Source organism: Amphiura filiformis, chromosome 5, assembly GCF_039555335.1.
Source record: "Amphiura filiformis chromosome 5, Afil_fr2py, whole genome shotgun sequence".
In the NCBI taxonomy this organism is placed as follows: domain Eukaryota; kingdom Metazoa; phylum Echinodermata; class Ophiuroidea; order Amphilepidida; family Amphiuridae; genus Amphiura; species Amphiura filiformis.
The window spans coordinates 377,003-404,754 of NC_092632.1; the positions used below are offsets into that span (position 1 = coordinate 377,003).

The window sequence follows — 27,752 nt, forward strand, 5'->3', positions numbered from 1 at the left end:
TCTTTAATGCAGACATGTGCAGAGTTGAATGCACAAGAATTATAAAAAGATAAAGTCAAAGACATGCTCTGCATCATAGGGTCAAACAGAATTAAAGAAACAAATGTACATTTATAACATTTATGAAATATGACGATTATTAGATATAATACACCTCGATCAGGATGTACAGATTGGACAATGTACTTAAGTTTCAACAATGTGTGCATTAAATAGCCTTTTCAAAGTATGGCACACACAAAAGGAGGGCAGTCTTCAAGTTGGGTAAAACCTGGCAAATTCAAAAGACTTGACCCACTTCGTGCAGCACAATCCTATTGTATCCGCCATATCTCAAAAAGGGTTATGTGGATAGTTTGGAATGATACATGGCGTTTCTGATTGAACTGTCTCATCAAAAATATACATTTTTGAATATTTTAATATCACAACGAAATCGAACAGAATAGTGTATGTTGTTGAGTGATATACCATATATTTTTTGAATTTTGAAAATTGACCATTCCTTTTTTTTTTTATAAAATCACACCTCATTTTTAATCCATTACAAGAGTGCACAAAATAATGTGCATTGAACCATTCATGACTAATACCCAGTGCTTGATACTTCACAGATAAGACTGTATTGAATCCATGGATTGGATTCAATATGAACTAGACTATCATCATAAAAGGCTTTTAAGTTATATTTCAACAACAAAGAAGTCAATTTTCTCAATTCAATACATATAGGAAAGCGGCCTTATTATCAATTGCAAATTATTCAATCTTGATAGGTTCGGGAATTAAAATACTAAAAAATTACAATTTCTGACACTTCAGTTCTTTCAGAGCCACCCTGTATAACTGGAAAGATTTCACAAAATTAGAGCTAGCATCTCATTTACCTTTGTTTTCATGAAAAGATATGGAAATCTGTTGCTCATATTAGAACAGTGAGGTAATGCTTCCTTCCTAGTACATTGTACACCTGATATGCTGAAATTGTTAGATTTCATTAAAACTCTGGGAATCTCTGTACATGCAGCAAACAAGTTTCAAGCAGCACATTTCAGGGTTTGGGAGTATTTAAATTTGAAATTTATTGTATTGGTTCACAATAGTAAACTAATCATGCTCACTCATTTCAATTGTCTTCCCTAAAACATGCGATTTAATATGACACAGAGTGTATCCATCAAGTATAGGTTTCTTGTTTTATTCACATTGCATATATACTAGACATCAATATGAAGTAATTTCCAGAAATTTGAGTGTGGTGTGAAGGCAGTGTTCAGTCTTTCAGATAATCTGATGCAACGTCTACCTGTTTTGTGTTTAGTTGAAATGTGAGAGCAAGGGCAAGATGCAAATTACATATCTGCTGTTATTATTTAACAATGTGTACTTATAAAATACAGAATAAACCAGGGGTTACATAATACATGTTTATACTATAATTAAACGCAATTATCAAAATATACTTGTTATACGAAATGCTGTGGGACCAATATAAATTGCTCAGGTGCATTTTATTGGATCTTATATAAAAAAAAATCTGAGCTGAATCAGATCAAAGGAGGCTGTTTTCAATGTGTATCATTAATATATAATATTATCATCATATAATACAAGTTAGGTACACATACAGTGGCAAATTTCAAATACTTTTGAACATAAAAATCAGGAGCAACAATTGTGCATTTCAGTGAATTCAGCCTCCTATGATGTGATCTAATCACATGTACTGCACACTCAAAGTATTATTACACTTAGTAAAACAGACAATTTCTTCCAAGAAACAAATAGTCAATGATGAAAATTTCTATATGGATAAATTTGTGAAGCACATTTGAATACTTCATTGGGTACAAAGGGATGTCATTCTTTCCCAGGAGTTGCAGCTGATTGCAAATCTTCAGAAAGATGCCATGTGTGGTAAACAAATACACCACAAACAATCACACACTGGTGACAGTGCGTTCAATGAGGATGTGGTGTGGTATGATTGTTCACACCAATCATGTAAGTTCAAATCGCCAAAAATGGATTGGTTGAATATATTTTGATGCTCGCGTATGATCCATGTTTTTTGTTCTCCTGAAAAGGTTATTACATAAATTTGATTGCAAAAAAAAATGAATTTCAAAAATTGCAATTTACATTGCATTCCTAACATGGTGTGCTAACAGAAATCTTAAACTGTCATGCTGCAATGAGCTCATTTCAAAGGGTGCCTGAAGACACACTGAAAAAGTGAATGAATAAATGTGTCATTTAATTTAATCTTGTATATTTTTCCATAATATTTGATATATTTTTGCGTGCTTTGAAGCCATTGGGAAAGGCGCACGTAAGTTATATCTTACTCAACTCATACTGAAATGAGGTATCGTAATGCGCAGCATCATTTAATATTCTTATTGAGTATTATTATTCCTTTAAAAGTAACTGCCTCTAATTTAAGTGTAATGATACCTTTGTGCTTGGTTTCACAATTAATAAAAGATATTTTTAGTACATACAATACATCATGACTATAATCATGATTTAAGTGAAGGTGGAGGCCATTGAGGGCCAACTATTATAGTTAGAGCCTTGATAATGAGCTTGATGTACATAACTCTCACACAAATGCTCCTTGTTATAAAGAACACTGAACAAAATTTTGTACACACATACTGGATATTTTGGATTGTACAAGCTCATTATTTGAATGCCTTTATATGTGATTCTCAAGGATGTTTTAAATGCAAGTGGCAAACTAGTTGAGAATCCCACTGTGGCATCCCGTAGGCATTGACTTGTTGCGTAAATCTCTCTGTACATACACGATAGGCGCAAGCATGAAAACACTCCACGATTACATGGAAAAGTTACACTAGAAATTCACAATTTTACAAAGTTTTGATTTTCATATTAATCTTAGGCCTACATTCTTATGTGGAAAAGTTTGTGTTTACTAACAGGTTTTGATCAAGTTGAAGCATTTCATGTTATATATTACATACTGAGTAACTAAAAAAGAAAAAAGTTTCATGTTTCTATTGTGTTCCTCTGAGAACTCCAAGCAAACACACGCGGATCCCGTCCACATGCTTGACATCCATGATATGACACTGTACATGTTTACAGGATATACACAGATAGTCCTGTACAAAGAACGACATTCCCTAAACATCAATATTACCTACTCTCACCACGCATCATCTGATGTTTCCTGTAAAAATATACACAAGAGACAAAAGAAAAACATATTAAATTGAAGCAAGTAATTAGGATAAGTAATGATAACACCACTCAATTTCTCCAAATACCTCATAATGGCTTGAATCCATACCAGTATTATTCTTTTTAGAGAGCAACTTTTCAGCAGAATAATATATCAGGTTTGCTATCAATCATGACTTTATACTTTTTCTTGATATTGCATGTGAAACATTGTTGTGGTGGTGTGGCAATCGTCTTCGTATGCATCAGTGATATTAATGTTGAACATCTATAAATTTACACATATTTATGTGGTGCGCCTGATAAAAGGCGGGATATCCAGTCAACCAACCAACCAACCAACCAACCAACCAACCAACCATGGCAAATCCTTCAAATATAACAAATGGCCCATTCCATGTCAACTCCAGGGATGTGCACCGCAGCACCTCTTCAATTTTTTTTTCTTTTTCTGTGTGGTGGTAGATATTGATGAGAAAGTAAAATCCCGAAAATTTGAGCTTCATACTCCATTTCGTTTTCCCGTGGCATCAATTTGAAATTCAGAGGGGTCAGCGTAAAAAATGTGTCGCAACGCGAAAGACGATGTTTGGAGGTCCATGAATGTATAATGGGAACCATTTACAACTTTGAAAAGTATGTATCCTGGGGTACTTATTTGTGTAGAATTCAAATCTGGCATCAGAAAACTTGTAACTCCTTTACTTTAAAAGATATAGGGCCCTCAAAATGCAACTTCGTCCATCCGGGACCAACTTTGGGGGGTCAAAACTCCAAAAGTAAAAATAATTTTATTGTCCAATTTTTTGCTAGTCAGAGCCCTTTGGTAGGACATTACTCTTAACCAATATTGAGCCTATTAGAATATTTTTAGCTGAGATATTACCCATGCAAAACCCCAATTGTACATTTTTGTACATTTTGACCCCCTGAAAACCAATGTCAGGCATTTTGATCCACCATCAACTTCAGGTATGTTGAAAATATGTCCTTGGACAACATTTCTGAGAGATATTGGCTTTGGGACTCGATGGCTTCAACACATCAGTAAGGTTTGCATTCTCCATAGAGTTGTACATAAGTCATTATCCCGGGGGTGCCAGTTGAACCGTCAATGAAGTCATCACCGACCAAAATTTCGCGGTAAAAGGGTATCTTTTTAAGCATAGGCCACGTCCCGCGGGACGCCTTAAAAGGGTCTCAATTTTGGTGTTTTCTGGAAAAAGGGTACCTTTTTACAATAGATATGTCGGCGCTTTTGGGTTCATGAAAATCAAAGTCCAGCATTTGACGTCAGCCGCTGTTTTCGCTCCTGATTGTAAACAACTTCTTACGTCGGGGTCTGTGGGTGTAGTATATTAGTCTTGTGCCCGGTCTTGTACCATGATTAAAACTCGGTGATGTTTGTGCATGCTGCCGAAGCGGGCTGCGAGAGACAGGCGTGAGAGACTACGAATTTTGTACAAGGTACAGATACTGTGTAATCGGAATGGATTACGACATAGGCCTACGTTTGACTGCTGAACCAGATATGACAGGAACCATGCCTTTTGGAAATCGTGAAGTGACATTGATTTCTACCTTCGTCAGTGAAAAGGGTCATTGGGACATGTAAGGTCAGTGATATGGGTACCTCTGTTTGCACCATGGCTGTGGTCAGTGATTTGGGTATCCTTTTTTCATAGCAGGTCAGTGGTAAGGGTTACCTTTCAGCCCTTGGGCATGTCAGTGTTTTGGGTGAAAAATAAAAGTGTCTGGTCAGTGATGACAACATGCAATGGTATATGAGTGGCACCCCCGGGGTCATTATACATGCGAAATCAAAAATGTGTACAACTCTATGGAGAATGCAAACCTTACTGATGTGTTGAAGCCATCGAGTCCCAAAGCCAATATCTCTCAGAAATGTTGTCCAAGGACATATCTTCAACATACCTGAAGTTGATGGTGGGGCAAAATGTCTGACATTGGTTTTCAGGGGGTCAAAATGTACAAAAATGTACAATTGGGGTTTTGCATGGGTAATATCTCAGCTAAAAGTATTCTAATAGGCTCAATATTGGATAAGAGTAATGTCCTACCAAAGGGCTCTGACTGGCAAAAAAATGGACAGTAAAATTATTTTTACTTTTGGAGTTTTGACCCCCCAAAGTTGGTCCTGGATGGACGAAGTTGCATTTTGAGGGCCCTATATCTTTTAAAGTAAAGGAGTTACAAGATTTCTGATGCCAGATTTGAATTCTACACAAATAAGTACCCCAGAATGCATACTTTTCAAAGTTGTAAATGGTTCCCTTTATACATTTTATGGACCTCCAACGTTGTCTTTCAAGGCTATGCACACATTTTTACGCTGACCCCCTAAATTTCAAATTGATGCCACGGAAAACGAAATGGAGTATGAAGCTCAAATTTTCGGAATTTTACTTTCTCATCAATATCTACCACCACACAGAAAAAGAAAAAAATTGAAGAGGTGCTGCGGTGCACATCCCTGGAGTTGACATGGAATGGGTCAAATAACTAAACCCACACATTAAATAGGTTTATTAATAATCAATAAATTGACAATTCAATGATATCCCTATAGCCCATATCACTTTCTGAGTGTTATCGATATATGAAAATGCCGATCATGTCAATAGCGAAAAACAAAAGTATTGAATAATCAGACATAGGAGTATGCAGTGTGTTACCCGCCACTATCACATTCACAAAAAAGACACATTTTAAATTGTGAAAAAGTCACGTCTGATATATTAACAATAATAATACTACTGAATGGCTTTTTACTAAGTCAGTCCTAAGTCAGGTACTTTACCAGCTGACCTCAAATGACCTTTGACCTCAGTATATTACCTTGGACACAACCAATAGATGAGGGTTCCCAGAGTGCATGACGCAAATTTGGTTGCAATATGATTTTAACTGTTCATAGGAGACCAAATTTGAATTTTGAAGTTGACCTCAAATGACCTTTGACCTCAATATATGACCTTGAACACCACCCAAGAAAAAGTAGCCAGAGTTTCTGACCATGGCCAAACAATCCCGAGTATACCTTGCGGGAGGCATAAAATTAATAATAATAATATTGTATAGCTTATTTTTGTGTGATAAGAGAATACATTGCACTTGATAGATAAATGTTCCACACATCTTCGACTCAAGCAATATTTTTCTATCTTGTTCAAAAGCCATTCAATATTATATAAATATGGAACGGCCGATATATTAATTTTTTTAATCCTAGACAATACAGGTGGTACACCACCATGGAGATGAAGGATGAGGCTATCACGTTTTCATTCTTATCATCTAAACGGAACATATTTCATGTCAAAAACGTCATTGGGACTATGGAAAAATTAGAGCTTTTTGATAGGGTAAAATGGGGGATGATGAGGCGTTGATCAGATCACCCACCTTAAATCACAAAAGCTCTTCACAACTTCTGTATCTGTAGTCGGAATTTAATGGGCTAAACATTTAAACAGTAAAAAAATTGTGGCCAAAAGAACAAAATATTGGAGGTCCAAAGCAAGTCAACAATGGCTGATATAAAGGCTGGTCCCTTTAAAAAAAATTAAAATAATGAAATATAATGCACACTAAATTTGAAAAATGCACACCATATTTTTACCAGACTGTGCATTATAATAATTTCTGCCTTTGATAAAAGATCCTGCTAGGATCGAAAGCTCAGGCCCCCAAAAATATCACCAATGACATTTCCCTCATTAATTATTCATGAGCTCATTATCGCGACGTAAAGTGGGTATTTTGAAACCGATACTCAGTAAACATATAAACAATTTTTTTATGCGCAGTTGGTATATACAGCTTCAGGGGGTCTTGAAACTACTTGAAAACATCTCCTTGCAATGGTCAGAAGTCAGGGTTTTTGCTGATAGCCGTTGATTTGACAGACGTAATTTTGCTATTGCAAGAGCTTGACAGATTCGGGAACCACCAAAATTACCTGGGGCTTTACATTGCTAGCTTGAGGGATATCCCCATTCCCCACATGCTTTGTGTCAAAATGCCAAAAACAAAAGAGTTAACCGAGTCCGAAAATTTCTGCCCTTTCGGAGGTGCGTTAGGGAACTTTTGAGGTAAATACGACATGGAATTTAGCTCAAATTTATGTATAGCACTTTTAGCTATGCATTTTGGAAAAGTGCATAGCAGTTGATGGAAATTGCATCGAATTTTGCGATGCGATACCATCGAATTCGACAGCTGCATGCAGATAGGTTCATGTTTCATGAGTTGATCTGAATTGTCCAATCACTGATCATTTTGGTTGGAAATTATTTTCATGCAAAATCAACATTTAGACTTCAAAATTCATGACTTACTTCCTCTTTCTTGCTTTCTGGACTCAATCTATTCACTATTTCTTCAATTGTAGCTTTCCTGCAAACAAAAAGAATGGTCAATAATCACCACAAGGTAGGCATTTTATATGGGGTGGTGCCTTCAAGGCATTACAACTTTGTCAAATTTGTTAAGAACGTCTCCTTATGGAATAGTTACAGGAGAACAGCTACATTAAGAGGCAGTCTCCCTTATTATGTACGGATTTGCGATACAAAAAAAAATAGAATTGTCTCTAAAAAATAATTTTGGTACATATTAGCACCAACAACTCACATGTAAAATATGAGCGTGCACAGCGCCCTCGTTCAGCTTGAAAAAATTCTTGAAATTTCGGCCTCTCTGAGCCTTACTTGCAAATGGTAAACTTTGGAGGTGCATAACATCGTGCGCCATCATCATCCCAACCTGCATTTTGCATTTTTTTAAAGTACCAAATGGTTACATTACAAAAACCAAGAAAAAAAATTGGGATCTTGATGGCGCACAAAATCAGCAAATCCATTGATTTAAGGAAAAGCGCCCTCATGCAAACTTCAAAGCATCATAACGGGCTGCGCCATCAAGATCCCAAGTCCGAACAAGTTTGAAATTAAAGACCTCCATGGCAAGTTTCATTTTTCAGCAAAAATTTTTGGGATTTCATTGGCGCACCGAGTTAACAGAGGTCAAAGGTCAAAATTTCCTATTTTCGCACATATTTGCACGCCTGTATTATTGCGCGCCAACGTCACCTGACTCTCCGAATAGTATTTCATCAAAGAAGAGTTAATTCTCTGCAAGAACTGAAAAAATTAGCTTGGGATCGCTTGATCTTCATATTTTTCTGATTTTTTGAAAATGGACTTAGCCTCATTTTAGAGGTCAATTTGACCTCTTTTTCCCACTCGCTGCACAATGTGGGCTTTTTACTGCATCATAAAAAGATGCGCCAACAAGATCCCAATTTTATTTTTCATCGTCTAGCTTCTTTGGCGACCAGTAGACAAAAAACAAGCAACAGCTAATTGGGATCATGTGGGCGCACTAATAAAAAAGAGGTCAAAGGTCAAGCTTTGTGCCAAGTGATGCATATTTGCCTATGTGCAGCACGAAATGGATGATTGGATAAAGGGGCTTATGTATAACTGATAACAAAAAAAAAAAAAAAAGTGGGATCATGTGGGCGCACTAATTCAATAGAGGTCAAAGTTCATACTTTGTGCCGAATTGGCATTACTTTGCCTATGTGCAGCACAAAAGTAGAACTTTGACCTGCAATAAAAATATGCGCCAACAAGATCCCATCTTACTTTCTGGATGATTGGATAAAGGGGCTTATGTATAAATGATAACAAGTAAAAAAAAAAGTGGGATCATGTGGGCGCACTAATTCAATAGAGGTCAAAGTTCATACTTCATACAAAATTAACCGATTTTTAGCCTAAAGTTGCCGAATTCAGCAACCTTTCACTCAAATTTTGCAAAATATGACTAAGTATTTTGACAAAATTTTTTTTTACTCTCACCAACTACCATGATGGAATCAGCATCATCTGAAATGCACTCACACAAGTTTCTATGAGACATGTTTGGTGATCCCCATTGAAAAAAAAAATTCGGCACAAAGTATGAACTTTGACCTCTATTGAATTAGTGCGCCCACATGATCCCACTTTTTTTTTACTTGTTATTAGTTATACATAAGCCCCTTTATCCAATCATCCAAAAAGTAAGATGGGATCTTGTTGGCATTATTTTTATTATGGGTCAAAGTTCCTCTTTCATGCTGCACATAGGCAAATATGCATCACTTTGGCACAAAGCTTGACCTTTGACCTCTTTTATATTAGTGCGCCCACATGATCCCAATTAGCTGTTGCTTGTTTTTTGTCTACTGGTCGCCAAAGAAGCTAGACGATGAAAAATAAAATTGGGATCTTGTTGGCGCATCTTTTTGTGATGCAGTAAAAAGCCCACATTGTGAAAAAAAAAAAAAAAAGAGGTCAAATTGACCTCCAAAATGAGGCTAAGTCCATTTTCAAAAAATCAGAAAAATATGAAGATCAAGAGATCCCAAGCTAATTTTTTTCAGTTCTTGCAGAGAATTACCTCTTCTTTGATGAAATGCTATTCAGAGAGTCAGGTGACGTTGGCGCGCAATAATTCAGGCATGCAACTATGTGCGAAAACAGGAAATTTTGACCTTTGACCTCTGTTAACTCGGTGCGCCAATGAAATCCCAAAAAATTTTTGCTGAAAAATGAAACTTGCCATGGAGGTCTTTAATTTCAAACTTGTTCGGACTTGGGATCTTGATGGCGCAGCCCGTTATGATGCTTTAAAGTTTGCACGAGGGCGCTTTTCATCAAATCATTGGATTTGCTGATTTTGTGCGCCATCAAGATCCCAATTTTTTTTCTTGGTTTTTGTAATGTAACCATTTGGTACTTTAAAAAAATGCAAAATGCAGGTTGGGATGATGATGGCGCACATCGATGTTATGCACCTCCAAAGTTTACCATTTGCAAGAAAGGCTCAGAGAGGCTGAAATTTCAAGAATTTTTTTAAGCTGAACGAGGGCGCTGTGCACGCTCATATTTTACATGTGAGTTGTTGGTGCTAATATGTACCAAAATTATTTTTTAGAGACAATTCAATTTTTTTTTGTATCACAACCCCCTTATTCATGTACATAATAAGGGAGACTGGCTCTTAAAACACAAGTCAATCATCACTTTGTGATACATCTGCTACACTGGTATTGATTTACAGTAAGCAAATTCATGAAGTATAGTTTACATTATGGCAAAATAGGCCTGCAGACTCATTAGGCTAAAGAATTGAATGGACTAATAACATCTAGGTAACTGATATCAGGGACAATGGTTTGATTGAGAAAAAAGAGAGACTTACTTTGCAGATATCCCACCACCTGGAGGAAGACCCTCGATATCCGAGGTTGCCAGAACATGCATCACCAGATCTACTCCTGTCTGCTCCCCATAGCTTTCTAGGATTTCTGTGCATGGATGGATGGATGGATGAATAAAATGGAATACATGTAGCAATTAAAGGCCCATTCAGCAATTTGCTAATTCAGAAAATCTTAAAAATCATACAAATTTAATTTGCACCTTTGTTAGTAGCAGAGATGTAATATAGCCTGCTAGTGGTTAAAAGCCTTCTCGCAGAATCACTGAAAATCTCTTTTAATCTCTTTAAATATTGGTTGTTTAATAAAATATTGATGGATTGAGGTTTTTCTTTGGTTGACCCTGTGTAAATGTAACTATATGGACTGAAATTTTGGCGAGGAACTGGTACCATTCCATGTGCATTTCCCTTGAACCCATGTCAATGTCGTCAAACAAAATTATATAGAAAATGGTTCTGACATTTGACTGTACCAAAACTTCATACACTGACATTAAGATCAGGTAATTAGCAACTTGAAGTGCTTGAACTGGAGTGGCATGTACAAATAAGTGTGTAGGCCTTTTTTCTATCACACAGAGCATCTTTGTAGGGGAATATTCTTTCAGGCAGTGATTTTCTCAATGGAGTGGCATTTCATTGGCTGTATTCCATAGTGGCATATCATGGGGCACCATGACTTTTTGAGAAAATCGTGATTGAAGAAATGCCAACAAATCAAGATATTCATTATATTTTGTTAAATGATGTGAAATTTCTGTAGTAAAATAAATAGATTTTATCTTTATGAAAAAAGCATAAAATGCAATACCCTAAGCTAATGCCAACCTTACGCCACCTCAGTCGCTGTGTAATCCCTATGGCGTTACTTTTCATCCGCTTCATTCCATAGTGGCATTTGGGTCCGATACGCCACTATGGAATGTAGCGAGGTGCATGTCACTATGAAATGCAATGTTTTCATTTTTGCTGATATTTCTTAGTTTGTTTACTATTATAAAATGTGTATAAAAAGTGATGTATGGTCAAAACGCCACAATGGAAAACACAAAATTTAATTTTTAACAATGTGCCAAATCGAATTAATTAATTGCTAATTAATTAGCTATTTTTGACTGCTGAGACTTAACAAAATGAACAACATCATTAAAAACAGGTGGCAAATTGAAAAAAAATGATCAAAAACCACTATACGCCACTATGGAATGAAGCCGACGCTTTGGATTACGTTGATGATGTACCATGCTAAAGCGTGCATGGGGACGAAAGTATGTGACCCCATAGATTCAGTGTAGAATGTTAAAAAAACATGTTATATTGTGCTGTGCTTAAAATTCTTATCCATGAATCATAATCAGTGTGACTTTATGACTACACACCTTTGGTTTTCGTTTCCAATTGTTCATCCAGTTTAGCTTCTCTTTCAATGGCTTCTTGTGAGACTTTAGGTGCATTTTGTAGTGTAACAAGTACAATACTCATGTTATCTCGACTCCCCTGTAACAACAAAATTCACAATTAGTATAACATTGGTTGGTGTTTCATTGTTCATGTGATAAATGTTATGTGTTGGATATCAGGAATACAGATTTTGAGATGTTGATCTCAACTGTACAAGCACATTATTTGGTACAATTTCTCGAGCAACAAGTGATACACATTTATTGTTCTATTTCATACAAAAGAATAAAAGGATCATGATTTTTGACTATTTTTATGATAAAATTGTCACTAAAAATACAAGCAAATATATGGTTCACATTTTTCTAACGTTTGCTCCAATTGATTCTCGCTATCTACGAATGTATGAGTATGACCTATTAGTTATTTTAAAATCTAGTTGCTCTTCACACTTATCTTATCTTAGCAGTATGTGTCATAATTTTTCAAATTTGTTATTGCTTCAATGTACTGACCTTAGTTGACCGTGGGGCCCATGACACATAGCACAAGTTGGCCAGTAGAGTGATTAATGTCCTGTAGTGGACAACCTGGAAGTGTGTGTACTTGAGCCACTCATATCACTTCCTTTCTGATCACACTATCCCATTTATGACAAATCACAACACTGCCAAGGTTTTGCAATTAAACACTGCAGATCCAGTTATCTGGACACATTGCATTATTACATGAATATTCATGAAGTCTCATGACGAGTCTTTTTATTACCGGTACTGAAAACACAAACTTCAACCTGAATTTGCCCAGAAAATGCCCACTTCCTTCCAGATTTAACTGGATTCTTGGTACTGTAAAACACGATCTGATCTACACGTAGCTGTGGGATCAATGACCCACTAGTTAAATCAGGCCTTAAAATAAGGAAGGCCCAAGGGCCCTCGGCCCCCGCAAATCAGTGAGGGTCATAAAGATACATCCTGCGGGCCCAAAAAGCCCGCAAATATTTTTGTAGGGTTCATAGGTTCAAACCAAAGCCTTTTCTTACAAAAAATAATATAATAAATATGTCAAATGTAAAAGTACTTAATTAACACTATGTGGCCTGTCAAATTGTCTGAACAATGGTGAACATCATTCATAATGCGGCCTATAGGTTTAAAAAGGTTGACTACCCTTTTTCTGCATCGCAAAGGCAACTTGGGTGGTACCAGGACAAAACTGTCACATATATAATAGGTTATTTATCATTATAACCAAGAAGTTGCAAAGCTAGCAATAAGCTTTATATTTCAACTCATGTTGGTTCAAATCTTACCTTATTTAGGCATGTTTCTATCACTTGATTACATACGTCTTCTAAGTTGTCAGTCAACTCTAGTCGAGATCGTATGAACTGACAGAGCTCCTCATTGCTCATCACATCCCAGACACCATCACATGCTAAAACGATGAATTCATCCTTATCGCTTCTCTCAATCATTCCTACTTCAGGTTCCGGTGAAACCAGCTGCTCTGTAGGCTCCTTGCCAGGAACATTTTTGTATTCATAGTCTCCAAGAGCACGCGACACTGCTAATGATCCATTCACCCGCTGAATCATGACACTACCCCCTGCATTTTGAATGCGTTCTTTTTCTTCTGGGTTGGCAGGTTTATGGTCCATTGTTTTATAGTTGATTTCGCCATCTCGTGCAAAGACGGCTCGGGAATCGCCACAATTTGCAAAGAAAATATGCGTTGGAGATATCATAACTGCTATTGCAGTCGAGCCACTCTTGTCATCTCCTGCATTTTGCATGACAGTACGCATCTTCTTGTCGATACTCAGAAAACCTGTCCTTATACCTGCCTTGACATTTTCTACTGAAGGTGAGATTGTCGGCGGGGGCGTCTCTTTGCCAGTGAAGTCACTATTAGATGTAACCTCTTCCAGTAGATTTGTAGCACAATATTTGGCTACCTTTGAACCTGCATGACCATCAAAGACAGCAAAAAATGACCATTCTTTCAGGCCATATGGTAAACCTATTACTGCTGAATGAGCATCTTCCATCTCCACACGCCATCCTTGCATGCTGCTGAGGCCAAACCGTAAACCATTTCCGGAACCCCTTTCATTCTCCTTCTCAGTCTTTGGTCTGTCTAGAAATGCTCCCATGGTGACAAATATCTAAAACAAAACCTGAGCCTGCCCCTATGTAGATGGTTGGCTCTCCCAAACCTGGTTATCTGATGTGCTGTAGTTAGGCACTTGTGGTCATCCCTGCACATCTATAAGACTCTTGACTCAATCTGGCAAATTCATCTGTACTGAGGTGAAGCGTTAAGTTAATGCTGAACACTGGATCATTATCACTATATTATCTGCAATTAAGCGAAACAAAGAAGAAAATTGGGATAAATTATATTGTGCAGTTTCCAAACATTTTTTTCAGGAATACATCTGTAGCATTTCCCAGTGATACTTCCAAAGCTTTTAAACCACAGCACACATACATTCTAAAAATGTCTTTTGTATCTTCAAAGATCTACCGATCACTAATACACCTCAGAATTGTGATACATACATTTTTTCAGCATGTTCAGTTTCAATTTTTTCCATTTCACTGATGAGTTAACCAATGGTGCCTGTGATCCAGATCTGCAATGATCAGGATGGTGACTTTGGAAGCTACCACAGGTTTTCGAGTGCAAAAAACATCAAATTTGTTGTTTTTTTGCACCAAAAATATCACACAATTTTGGGACACAACAACTGATATATTTTGAGGACAAGCAGGATCTACATGTATATACTTCCATTTTGTCCTTATTTCTGACACTGGTTGTTCTTGATACCATACTTGATCCTTCCTGTAAGAAGTGCATGTAAACTGAGCTCAAAAAGAAACTTATAATTTTTTACAATGCGTGAATCACAAGGTCATATCTTAAAACACTGTCAATCAAAATGAACCAAAATTACACACAGGATTACTTTAATACTCTACTCAAAACACATGTCAGTAACCAAGCAGTTGTCCAACTGACGCAACAGCAAAATGCACTGTCATGGGACAGCTTCCTGGACTTCCTCCACTTTCACAGCCCAACATTTGGCACCCAGCACAAAAAATCTGTGAGAATGCACACAAGATCCTTGCATAGATGATAAAACGGTGCTGCTTTCTGCTTTTCATACACTTTTTTCATGAAACAGGGCTGGGCTGTGAATGTGTTCCAGGAAGCTGTTCAATGTCAGTGCATTTTGCTGTTATGTCAGTTGGATAACTGCTTGGTTACTGACATGTGTTAAGAGTAGAGTATTGAAGTACACCTGTGTGTAATTTTGGTAGAATTTGATAGACAGGATTTAAAGATATGACCTTGTGAAAAATTATAAGTTTCTTTTTGAGCTCAGTTTATTTTGACAGACGTTGTAATTATCCATTATTTACTTTCACTTGCGTCACGGTTTTCGACGCAAGGCACATCAATTGGGATGCCTCCAGTCCACCATGGGACAATTTAAATTTGGAAAGATTATAACAGCTATAAAAAGTCAAACTGTATGTGGAGTTGTAAGCAAACATAACCTCAAATGCCCTTTGACCTCAGTATGTGACCTTGGATACCACCACTGAACATGCCCATAATGCAGGTACAACCCAAATTTGATTGCATTAGGAATTAGACTGTCAATGAGACCAAATTTTAACATTAGTCTTAAATATTAACTAGTATTTTACAAATTGACCTTTGACTTCAGTATATATATGACCTTGAAGGGCTTGAACACCACCAATAGATGAGGGTTCCCACAGTGCAGCTATAACCCAAGTTTGATTGCAAAAGGATTTGAACTGTTCATTATGAGAACCAAAAGTCTTAAATAATGGTATTTTACAATTGACCTCAAATGACCTTTGACCTCCGTATATGATCTTGAACACCACCAATACTATTGAATAGGTGAGGGTTCCCATAGCGCAGATATGACCCAAGTTTGGTTGCAATAGGATTTGACCTGTTTGTATGAGAACAAATTTTAATTTACTAACTTATTGACCTCAAATGAACTTTGACCATAGTATATGACCTTGAACACCACCCTAACCATGACCCACCTATCCTCCTGAAAATCTGAATTCAATCCGCCTATCCATTCACGAGATACAGCATCCAGAAGGACGAATGCATGGACGGACATTGCAAAAACAGTATGCCACACGGTGGAGACATAAAAATAGGATTTTCGTATATTGACCTCGTTCGACACAAAATGAACATTGACCTGAACATCATTCAATCTCCATTCTCCAACCCATTTATCAAATGTTGCTATAAAGTGTCAATTCACTAGTAGTGATACATTTGGAATGGCAAAACTTTAAATCAAACAAGGCTGTTTAGGAACCACTAGATCCCACCGCTCGTGATGGTCACAGGAAGGATTATGATGGAAATAGAAAAATGTTCTTCTTTAAGAGATTTGCAGAGATCGAGGCTTTCCGGATATACCAAAATGGTTAAATGGATTTCGCCAATAAATATGCTCTGTGTGATGCACAAACATTGCAAGATGTACACTAACACCAGTTTACCGATGTAATGTAATCTATTCACACATATGACAAACTCATTGAGTTGGACAAAAATAATTTGGTGTTTCCAGTTACAATGTACCGGTACATTAAGTGTCTTGAGCCAAAGACCGATTGTCGGCAAAATATCTTATTTTAAATCAATTTTTTTTTAAAGCATATCTAGGCATTAACAGCTGAAATCTAGGAGATAACGCTGACGAATCTTCAGCCAGGCACAAGTAACCTGGTGAACGAAGGGGGTCGCTGTAGATAGCTGGTCAGGGCAATTTTCACAGGATTCTGGGAAGGGTATTTGCAACATGATACATCCCTCATATCTTCAAATGACATTCCCATTACTTTGTAAAGGTTCCCTTTGTTTTCATTTAGAGAAAAGTCTAGCTAAACATGGGTCCATAGTAAAGAAATAAACATAATATAATTTGCAAGATCTGGATATGTGCTCTGTTCATTAAGGTACATTTCATCACTATCGACCCATGGTGCGCAAGATAGATAGCAAATCAGCATAGAAATTTGAAATGGGAGAAATGCATTATTGGAAGTGTATCTCACTTTAACTTCAATACTTGGCTATTACCATTCATGCAACCAAATACCAAATGTTACTAGACTACATACGTATTATTCAACTTTGTTCACTGTAACATGTGACCTGCTTGATGATGTAGATAATTGCAGGGATCAAAAGATGGTCTAAAAATAGATACCAGCTCATTTTGAACCTGGCCTTGGACCTGACCCTGGGTCTTGTTTGAGTTTGATTGTATCACTTAAAACAAAATCTTGAATGGAAGCTTTAATATGCTTTATATCTAGGACAAATTAAATACATATGTAGCATTGTCCAGTGCTATTTCCAAAGCATTTAAACCACAGCACACATACATTTAGTATAAAAAACTCCCAACTACATAGTGGGCAGATAATTCACTCACTCAATCAGGATCTTATGCACAAAATTGGAGCCAGTGGCATTAACATTGTCCTAAAAAGCTTCCTAACAGGCCAATCCTCCTCATATTGAGATAACTATATAATAATAAAAGAACATTTTCCTTTCTGGGAACAGGCACATCTGACTGAGCAAATGTCAGAATTTAGGTGCAGGCTCTTGCTTATTCTTATGATTAACCAAGCTACCTGGAAGAACTAACTGCTTACGAGAACTTGTCGATCTGATCCACACTGTTTATAGTGGTATGAATCTGCCGAGGTCACAACTACTTCCATAGTGATGGATCAAACGGTTGCATGACGACGCTATCTATGCTGTACACGTTGATGTTCTTCTGTTTGAAAATCAAGATTTAGGCATTTCTTATGGGTTTCACTGCCTAGTAAGCGTTTGCAAGCTATGTTTTCCTTCTGAATTCATGATGTGTCAGGTCTTAAATATGACTGGTAATTTAAAAATTTGATATATAAATTCCATACATTGATACCGCCATTGCAGTTCTCACAAAAGCGTGATCCAGTCGCTATGGTAATGCCCCGGGGTCACCAATATGACGTCATGTCTACGATAGCGAATAGTCTGTGGTCACAAACAGTGGTCACTGAATTCCTCTAAGGCCAAAAAAAAAAATAACGGTTTGTCTCAAAGCTCACGAGTGGTTTGAAAACAAACACGAAATGCGATTTTTTTTTTTTTAATGGTATTTTGAGAAAAAAAATCTATTTTCGCCGAATTTTTCCGGAAAAAATGGAAAAAAAAAAATTTGAAATGAAAAAAAATTTCTGCATGTCTTTTTTTTTCAAATCGTGTGACAAATCTTGAGACTAATCTTTTTTGGGGCCTAAAGTGTATTGAGGCAGGAAAGTTTGTGGGTTTATACCTGTGTGTAGCGCACTTTAAATGGAACTTGTTTTTTGTTCCCGTCTGGTCTGCGCTGCATCGGAAATGCCTCTCGCATGAAACAATCCATACTTTTTTCCCCATGTTTTGTCAGTAAGCTTACATGCTCATTATGACTGTGTAGCCGACAATTGATAATTGCCGATTTGCAGTCCTGCGTTTCTGATCGTATATTAATCTCAACTTTTTTGAAGCGATTGATTGATTGGCCCCTGATTTTATTGTGTTCTTTCTGTTCATTACAATTTTGGATTAAAATTTAAAATTTTAAGATCATACCTAATATAGATAGGGATGGTCACAACATTTGAGTACAATATTTTTCATATAAATTATTCTAATTGAAAAGGAAATTGTTTTGATGGAGTCAATAATGTAAAATGTAACCTGTAAGGCAAAATTATGAGTATGAGCAAAGTAGGTTCACCCAAAAATTGGTCTTAACATTGTCAATGACTTCCTATTTAATTTTTCACCCTGGGGTGAGGGCAATTTGCAAAAATGCACTCATCATCCCGGTGTCGTCACTTAACATTCAAAGGCGTAACGCATGATCGTTCCCAAAGTCAAAAATACCCCCCTATTTTGCGCGGTTTCAAGAACATTTTCGTCATTTGTTACCCCTATTTTACACGAAAACGGGTACAAATTAGCCTTAAAAAATACCCCTATTTTTTGGATTTCAAGTACACTTTTACAAAAGTACCCCTTTTTTAACATTTCAAGAACACACACAAAAACACTTGTTCTGATTCATTTTCTTTTCTGAGGAGAACTCTGTTGTCCTTTTTAGGCCTATATATAAATGAGGAAAATAACACTAGAAAAATATATACAAATACATGCAATTAAGCTACTTGCAGTTCCGCCATTATGCACTATGTGTGGGAGAGCCTCGAACTGGCAGCATACATGAATGGGAATTGAACTAGTCATATCATAACGTTCTGTGTAAGGTTACATAATTCTTCCTTTCATGTATGCTGCCAGTTCGAGGCTCTCCCCGCACATAGTGCATAATGGCGGAACCGTGCAAGTAGCGAATAGGATGCATCATGTGTTTTTTATGATACAGTTATCACAATGTAATCTTTCCTCCCGATTTTTTTTGTGCAAAATAAAGCTTGAATGTGACCAATACATAAATTCCTGGAGGGCAATCACAATATATGCACACTCGAATTGGCCCGCGAATTGGCTTCTAGCAGAAACTCGTCACAATCGCGGCATTTCTGGCATTTGCCACGAACAATTCCTTTATGATCAGGTGCCATTACGAAGAGTTTGTGGTCCGGTTTGTGGGTACCCAGTTTGTCAAGGCTCCGGAGCTGAGGCCGGGCGTGTCATTAATAAAGCCGATGAAAAAAGTCCCTTGGAATCAGCGGCCAAACTGGGTAAGTCCCCAGTGACGTAATCGGTGTAAACAAACCATGAAACAAATAAAACCGAGTCAAGCGTGTTGCTGAATATTAGGCCGGGATATTAGGAAGGCAAAAAGAGTTTCACAAAAGTGAAATCCGGGAGTAAATTGAGCGAGAAATGGTAAGATTTCTTGGGATTTCAACATTCATGGTTCACAAAAATATACCCTATTTTTTTATTTTGAGTACACCGTCGTCAAAAACAACCCTATTTTTTAAACATCGCGCACATTTTATGCTCGCGAACATAGTTTAAAAATAACCCCTTTTTTCGCGAAATTGGGAACGATCATGCGTACACATAGTCAATGTTAAGTGACGACACCGGGCTCATCATATTTCATGAAAGCTGGTTACCACAAGCTAAATGATAATATAGACCTGTACGGGATCAAAGTTCAAAGATTAGAACCTGTCAACCAAGTAATTGTTCCCTGATATGATTCGGATTCTGGGGATTAAATTTTACATTTTTGTAATTTTCCCATTAGATTACACAGTTAAGACAGGGTCTTCAGTCACAAATTCTGCACCAAAGCTACACTCTTTTTTGAAATACCGGTTACCCACGAGTTAAAATGTATGTACATAATACTAATAGCTATTAGCTTTGTTATCCTGGCAATACAAGTACTACCAAAACAAGGTATGTATAAAATGAATACCGGTACTTATTCCACCCAAAGTAGCAAATCAAGGTACAAAACTAGAACTTATTCCACTCAATGTTAAGGCCTATGATTTTACCACCCAGTATTAACAAATCAATCTAATAAACAAGAGTAGAAGACAATGCTCCATACAAATCAGGGAAGTGGCCTGAAGAGTGAAGATCACAAATTAGTACTCATATATTAGTTTTGAAGTGGAATTCATGTCAAAAGCTGTTCTTGAATGATAATCATTTTGAAGTGAATTGTGTAACCAATACAAAGGAGATATATATATACAAAAGATGATTCCTGAGCATTTGTTGCAGGGAAATAAAAACAAAGTGGTTTGTCAAATATGAAGTCCTTTTTTTTCATAGTGTCTAGAATTCCATATGCAATTCTCACATCCAGGGTTCGAATTCAGTCAATTTTTTTGCATAGCTGTTTGTGCGATGCAAAACACATGTTTGTATAGCAGTTTCCAAATTTTGCATATATAGCAGTTATTTTGCTATGCAAAAAAAGAAAAATGCGTAGCATTTTGCGATGCAATATTTGTATTTGCGTAGCGAATCTACAACTTCTGTCATTGTCAATGTCATCAAATCTCGCAGACGACGGTGGACTACATTTTTCAATGTGGCAACAGCCAAAAGCGTAATCAAAACAGACAATATGACGGCAACACTGCCTGCACGATGGACGCAATTATTTTTTCCGGGAGCCAAGATCCGTTTTAGCTCTATTGGCCGGGTGGCCCCATTACAGAAAAAAAATGCACAAAATATATTTCCCAGTGCAATATATAAATTTTCACATGAAAATAAATAATTTTAAATTCAAAAAAAAAAGAAGAAGAAAAATTTTAACCATCGCCGGGATGGGAATCGATCTCGGGACCCTTTGCGTGGGAGGCGAGATCCGTAACCACTACACCACGTAAACTCATTGAAATACATAATTAAACAGTACTTACAATGAGGTTCACTGGCGAACCTCAACGGATTTAGACTGATAAAATAGTTCTTAATAACATACGTACAGTTTTGGAATAATTTGAGACATTTTTGTGTTTACGTGTAAAACCAATGACGACGTCAAAATTGAGCCAATCTTGGCCGGCCCCCCCTGAAATCTCGGCTATAAAAGCCCCCACACGATCACATGTCATGCTCGAGGGCAGAGTTTGAGGGCAATTAGCAAATATAATTATATGCACGAAGCAGGATCATAGCATTTGAAAAAAAGGGTAGGCCTATACTTTTACCGCAAGGAATGAGCATTGTCGGAAAAATAATGATGCAATTTTGCAAACCTGGTAAAGTCGCTCCACGACCATAAAGAACAGCAAAAATACCACAGATGAAAAAAATCTTCAAAAACGATAAAACCAGATTAGGTCTTCAGTAAACTCTTACTCTTCACCTAATTTTTGTTCAACATTATCTCGACATTATCTCATCCCCGTAAAAATAATATCTTATGGTTTTGGCAACTCCCTTCACCAGGAACACGTGTTACGATTTTGTGTATAGTTAGTGCGTGCAATGGCGACATTCTCTCGCATAATTTGGGGGGAGTAACGCTAGTAAACATAAGCATTAAGCATGACATAAGCAATCAGCCACGACAGATTCCGCAATATGGTACCCAACATTGCTTTGTCTTATTTTTGCAACGGAATACAGCATATCTTAGATGTAACGAGAATGAGCAAATACCGACTGTGTGATGTTTTTGATTTTCGGGGAATTCCAGATCATCCAGATGTGTTTTGAAGTAAATGCCACGTATCGCAGAATTTGGCTCGCAAATAGCGATGCATTGGGGGACTTTTGAGGCAAATGCGACGTGAAATTTAGCTCAAATTTATGTATAGCACATTTGGCGATGCATTTTGGAAAAGTGCATAGCAGTTGATGGAAATTGCATCGCAAAATGCGATGCGATACCATCAAATTCGACCGCTGCTCACATCACACAAATTATTTAGGTCAAGTGAAGCCATGAAGTAAAATGGCCGAGTGGATAAGGCGTTGCACAGTCGGCCGGGAGAATATGATCAACAAGGGTTTGAGCCTTTCTAACTTCCATCATAATGTACGTGCTTACCTCAATTGCTTGAGTATGTACACACTGGCTTTATTTGCACAGTTTATCTATAATGTGATGCGATCAAGCAAAATTTCTGAGTTCCGACTGATTTTGCTTGATCGCATTACATTACATATACATTGCATGACCTTAGAACATAGGATTTATTGCACATATCAGACCCGGGGATGGTCCCCTTCTCTTTTTGAATAGCTCTTGACCCTTCACATGCACATGGTTTGACTTTTCCTGTACATGGAACCAAATGTGACTTCCGAACCACAAGACGTCGTGCACACACACTACCTATTATAACCTGCACATGCTGAGCATTGTATGGGAGTGAGAAGAAATTCTACAATTTTATTCTGTAAAGTAACTGAACACAATTGTAGGATTTCCAACCTTGAACATTTATAGGAGAGGAGAATTCTCACCAAAAGGCAAGCCAAGGCTCGAACCCTCGCCGATCATATTCTCCAGGCCGGCAGCCCAACGGCCAACGCCTAGTTTAACCGCGCGGTCATCTCACCCTCCTTGGGCACACCTTTATAGTGTAGGTGAGAATTCCTCTCACTCCAAAGTGTTCCCAAGGTTGGAAATCCTGCAGTTGTTGGAAATAAGGGGTGAACTTTGACCCTCTACTTTTGGACCTTACTCCTACCCCTGACTACACTGCAAAATATTTTTCACCCCCGAGATTTAATTTTCACCCCATGTATTTTCTGCAAGCTCGGGAGTAAAAAACACAGGAAAACAACCCCCGACTTTCGGACCTTAATGCTACCCATGGTACAGTGTCAGCAAGTATACATTCACGTCACGAAATTTGTTATTGAGTATAACATTTACATAAATCTTTAAAATCTCATCAGAAAAATGGAAGGAATTAAGTCAAATATTTGCATCAAACCGAGACAACCAGAAGCCTTGTAAAATTGTATTGCCTGTTGCCCAACACGTCAACATACGTACTGACGCACAAAAATATTGTGGGACGCACATTTTCTGACTAGGTTTTACAGTTGTGCGTCCAATCGATTTTTTGAAGGCTAGAAATATTATAACCAAGGATCTCTAGATCTGGATCTGGATTGATAATCGGCACCGCCGCCTCTGGAAGATCACGCCAATGGAGGTTAGGGTCAGCTGCTAGATATGCTGGTTTAATTGTTCTTTGAGTCTTTCTTTTTAGATGGTGTAGAAGGTGCCTCAATGACCGAGGTTTGCTTGAGAAGTCTAGCCAAGAATTTGCTCACTGATAGCTTCACATTCTAGGCTACATGTAGAGATCATTGCATTCAAAATCTAGTCGGATTCGCTGAAAAACAACACCGTGTAAAGCAATTGAAGTTAAGAAGTAAACACAGCCGATCACGACAGGCGATTGCATCAAAAATGTTACGGTACTAAAATTACACTTCAGCGACATTTTACTGTCCAAAATAGGCAAATATTGCTCAAAAGATACAGTTGACTCGTCGAAATAACTTTCATCCAAATTTCAACATTAACAGAATAAATAACCTCCGGTGCAAAAAAAACCAATAGCAACCAATGCACTCTAGCATCAAATGCGTAACTATCGTGTGCAAATTCGAAGCTAGAGTTCTTGAGTAAACCGAGGTGGGCAGGGCAAAGGTTTGCCTAGTAATTAATAATACTGGTACATCATAGGCTCTCATACATAGCCTAGACACAAAAGGCCGATTCAGCCAACCATTGCATGGCATGATATTATTATTAAAGTGCAGACCCTGACGGAAAACATTGTGTTTCATTTTTGGTTTTTGACATTCATGACAATTGACATTTATGCATGTCATCAAATATAAATTGAAATGGTCAGATGAGATGCATGTTCAGCTTCGTTCAGTTGTTCACCTACATGACCATTAGGGTGATTCACAAAAAATGAAATTTGTATTTTTCAACGGGACACCCCCTCATTTTGTTCATTTTGGTAATACAATTATACCTGCAAAATATGAAAAAAATTCAAAAAAGTTTAGGGGGTGCTACCGGTCAATGAACTTTTGTACACAAAGTCAATGGGATTTTTTGTCAAAAATTTCAAACGCTTATTTCAGGGCCTAAAAAGTCTACCAGGCTTGCAAAACTGAAGTAAATGTTCAATGATATACCTAACTTTGTGAAAACATGGGTTTTACCAAATTAAAGTTCATAGTTGACTGTAATAATAAAAAATGTTTCAAAAGTGACAGAGGGAGTGTAGCTCAAGAAAAGAATACCCTGGGATATCCCCTGGAATCCCACCAGGCACCCCAAATTTATACCTTATTGAACTGAACTGTTGATAAAAAAAAAGATCAAAATTCTTCACATATTAGTTTACCCCAATGGTGATACCAGCTTTTGAAATCTTATGTAATAGTAACTATCAAAATCCATACATCTATATCAGGGGTGGTCATTATGACCATACCTGATGAAGATTTGTATTGTTTGAATTGAATGACCACAGGAAGGATTAGATTCACCATGGTTGAAAAGAAATGTATATAAATTGGGGTCACAACATTGGATAGTGGCCAGTTCAAAACTACACCTTGTGCAAGGTACTTGTGACAAGAGCTAGAGTGGCTAAGACACATTTACTACTGGATTACACATTAAACGTTACACTACACTTACATAAAATTACAAACCTACACACATTCAACACTTGAATAACATAATTTACAGTTACAAACCTACATACATTTCAATCATTTTGACACATCAAAAACACATACAAATAACTAGAGCCCCATAAACACAACTTTATATTAGCCAAGTACCATAATATTTTGGCTGTTCCAGCAACTGCCTTACCCCAAATGTAACAGTTTTCACAAAAATGCAATTTTCTGGAAAGCGGGTTAACATTTTTACAATTTTCTTTAGCATTTATTTTAAGGACATTACTCACACTATGATCTTTTTTGTGTTGTAAAGAAAATGGCTCATAAATCCCATTGACTTTGTGTACAAAAGTTCATTGACGGTAGCACCCCTAAACTTTTTTGAATTTTTTTCATATTTTGCAGGTATGATTTTATTACCAAAATGAACAAATTGAGGGGGTGTCCCGTTGAAAAATACCAATTTCATTTTTTGTGAATCACCCTAATGACCATGATGACCTAGCAATAGCATGCGCCATAGCCATGCTTATGATATGTAGCCCAAAACATCATAGCCCTGTTCCTTCCTCACTAGGGCCATGAATGCCGTACGTACGTAAAAACGGGGCACAGTGAACTCACATCGCGGTGATGACGTCACACTATACCTGGTCTCATGTACCCATACCTAGTGTATGGGTACATGGTATTACCAGGCATTCAAACAGGCACGGAGAGAGCTGTCAAAGAGTGTATATTTCAAAACATGATAACTACACCAGTTATAAAAATTCCTGTATACCTACCACTTTCAACTTGCATTAAAAGTCCTTATTCCATGTCTGAAAAATATGATCCCCAATTTGTACTCACTTTGTTCAAGAAAGTTTAAATATCCACAGTCAAATTTCAGCTGTATATGTTCAATGTATATACTCCAAAACATAACCCCAAATCATGATTTCCAATTATTACACCTCAATACAGCCCAAGGCAGTGCAAGCAATAAAAAAGTCACTGTGTGTCCACTGAGCATTTAATCCATAGCACCCCAATGTGTGAAGAAAGGCATGAAATGGCAACCCTTTCTAAATTGCCAACATGTTAACTCCTCATTGGTTAATGCTTGCATGCTTGAGTGGAGGGTATTTCAAGACATAGCATGCCATGCATGTGCAATGATGTGTGCAATATTGCATCATTATCTGGAACATGTGTGCATATTATCATCATATTGAGGCATAGTTCTTATTCTCTGCACTAGATGGTATTGAAGAATAGGTCAGCCAGTGCAAGGAATGAGATGGAAAAAACATCCTATCCTGCATTTGGGAAGAAGCCATCTCCCAATGAGTGTGGTTGGGAGTTGATATGGCAATTGGGAGGCTTGGCCAAGCACATTGTCATAAAGGTCAGAACATGCTATGATAACATCTCTGATCAATTCATGAAAGTTGGACATTTAGGAAGCTGCTGCTGGGAATATTGACATGAAATTGTCATTTTGAAGGAACATACATGTTGAAAATGGATTCTATAAATTCTTCACCATGTGCTGGTCAAGCTTGAGCAAACATGAAATGGTAAGTGAAACATATTTGGGAGAAAATTACAGCTGTACATCGAAGGTGGCATGTTTTGGTAGTCCATTGGGAAAGTGAATGAGTATGATGTTCTGAACATAACGTCACACTGACGGGCATCTATTTATAGGAAGAATTCAAAACATGGTGACAATAACAGTCACAAGTCTGGTCTTTTACATCCTTAAATGTGCTCTAAATTTACGAACATGCACCAAATATGTTTTGTTTCAGTCTCATCTTCACATGAGGAATGGTAGGAAGTGGTATTTATGAGAAAAAGTGGTATTTTAATCATGTTTATACATGTGTACCCTGCCCTGGACCAGATATGCTCAGGTGTCTCAGACCGTCGTACGCACGGTACGGAGAAGGACAGTGGAAATCGTAGTGACGGAGGTGTGAGTACCTCGGGCTAATGCTTATGATGCTAGCTGCACACTTTACACAGTCATGCTCATGACCATGTCCACTGGCTGCATGATTCATGAACATTGAATGATGACAGTCAGTGGACAGTGACATTATCATTGAACATGTTGAATGAAAAGGCATATCTCATTCTTCATAACGCTTTAAAATACCAATTTACATGACCTACACCGATTTAACAATAATAAAATTCGATGTAAGCCCCGACAATAGCGTGCTGTTGTGGAAAATCCCGAATTCCAATATGCAATGCAACAGCTTTGAGATTCAGCGTCTTCACATGCAGAAAATACCGAACGACATGACCGTCAATTACGATCGTCATTACTTTTCTTGCACATATCATAATAAAAATCAAGTACTTATGCATGTGAAAATGCTATCATATATCTATCAGTATCTTACCTACCATACAATATTTGGCACATTTACAAATACCTTATCGAAAATCAGTAATTTGCATCAAAATTAGATACCCACCTCATCAAGGGAAGCCCCCACTTACTTCATCATGGAAGGTCTATGGTGCCGTATAGCGATATACGGCCGTTTATCATTGGTTGAAAATGTAAGCGGACCTTTCATAGGTTT

At 37.3% G+C, this 27,752-nt stretch overlaps 1 protein-coding gene across 2 annotated transcripts; it reads right to left on the reverse strand.

Annotated features, from left to right (window-relative positions):
* LOC140152425 (protein phosphatase 1B-like) lies at positions 1-27,752 on the reverse strand. 2 transcript variants are annotated; one of them, XM_072174731.1, is made up of 6 exons: positions 27,642-27,752; positions 13,223-14,271; positions 11,886-12,003; positions 10,486-10,591; positions 7,572-7,629; positions 1-3,199 (listed from the first exon to the last, which is right to left on the reverse strand). In XM_072174731.1, exons 2-6 carry the CDS (start codon positions 14,063-14,065, stop codon positions 3,176-3,178), a joined length of 1,149 nt encoding a protein of 382 aa, XP_072030832.1. In that variant the 5' UTR covers positions 14,066-14,271; positions 27,642-27,752; the 3' UTR covers positions 1-3,175. The 2 variants fall into 2 exon arrangements, with proteins under 2 accessions (XP_072030832.1, XP_072030833.1); XM_072174732.1 differs by having other exon boundaries at positions 27,571-27,654.

Excerpts from the sequence above, each read along its gene's own strand:
- LOC140152425 (XM_072174731.1), bottom strand. The coding sequence starts at position 14,065 with ATGGGAGCATTTCTAGACAGACCAAAGACTGAGAAGGAGAATGAAAGG. Across the intron at positions 12,004-13,222 it reads TAGAAACATGCCTAAATAAG|GGGAGTCGAGATAACATGAG; the intron begins GTAAGATTTGAA and ends TTGTTGTTACAG. Across the intron at positions 7,630-10,485 it reads GGTGGTGGGATATCTGCAAA|GAAAGCTACAATTGAAGAAA; the intron begins GTAAGTCTCTCT and ends TTTTGTTTGCAG.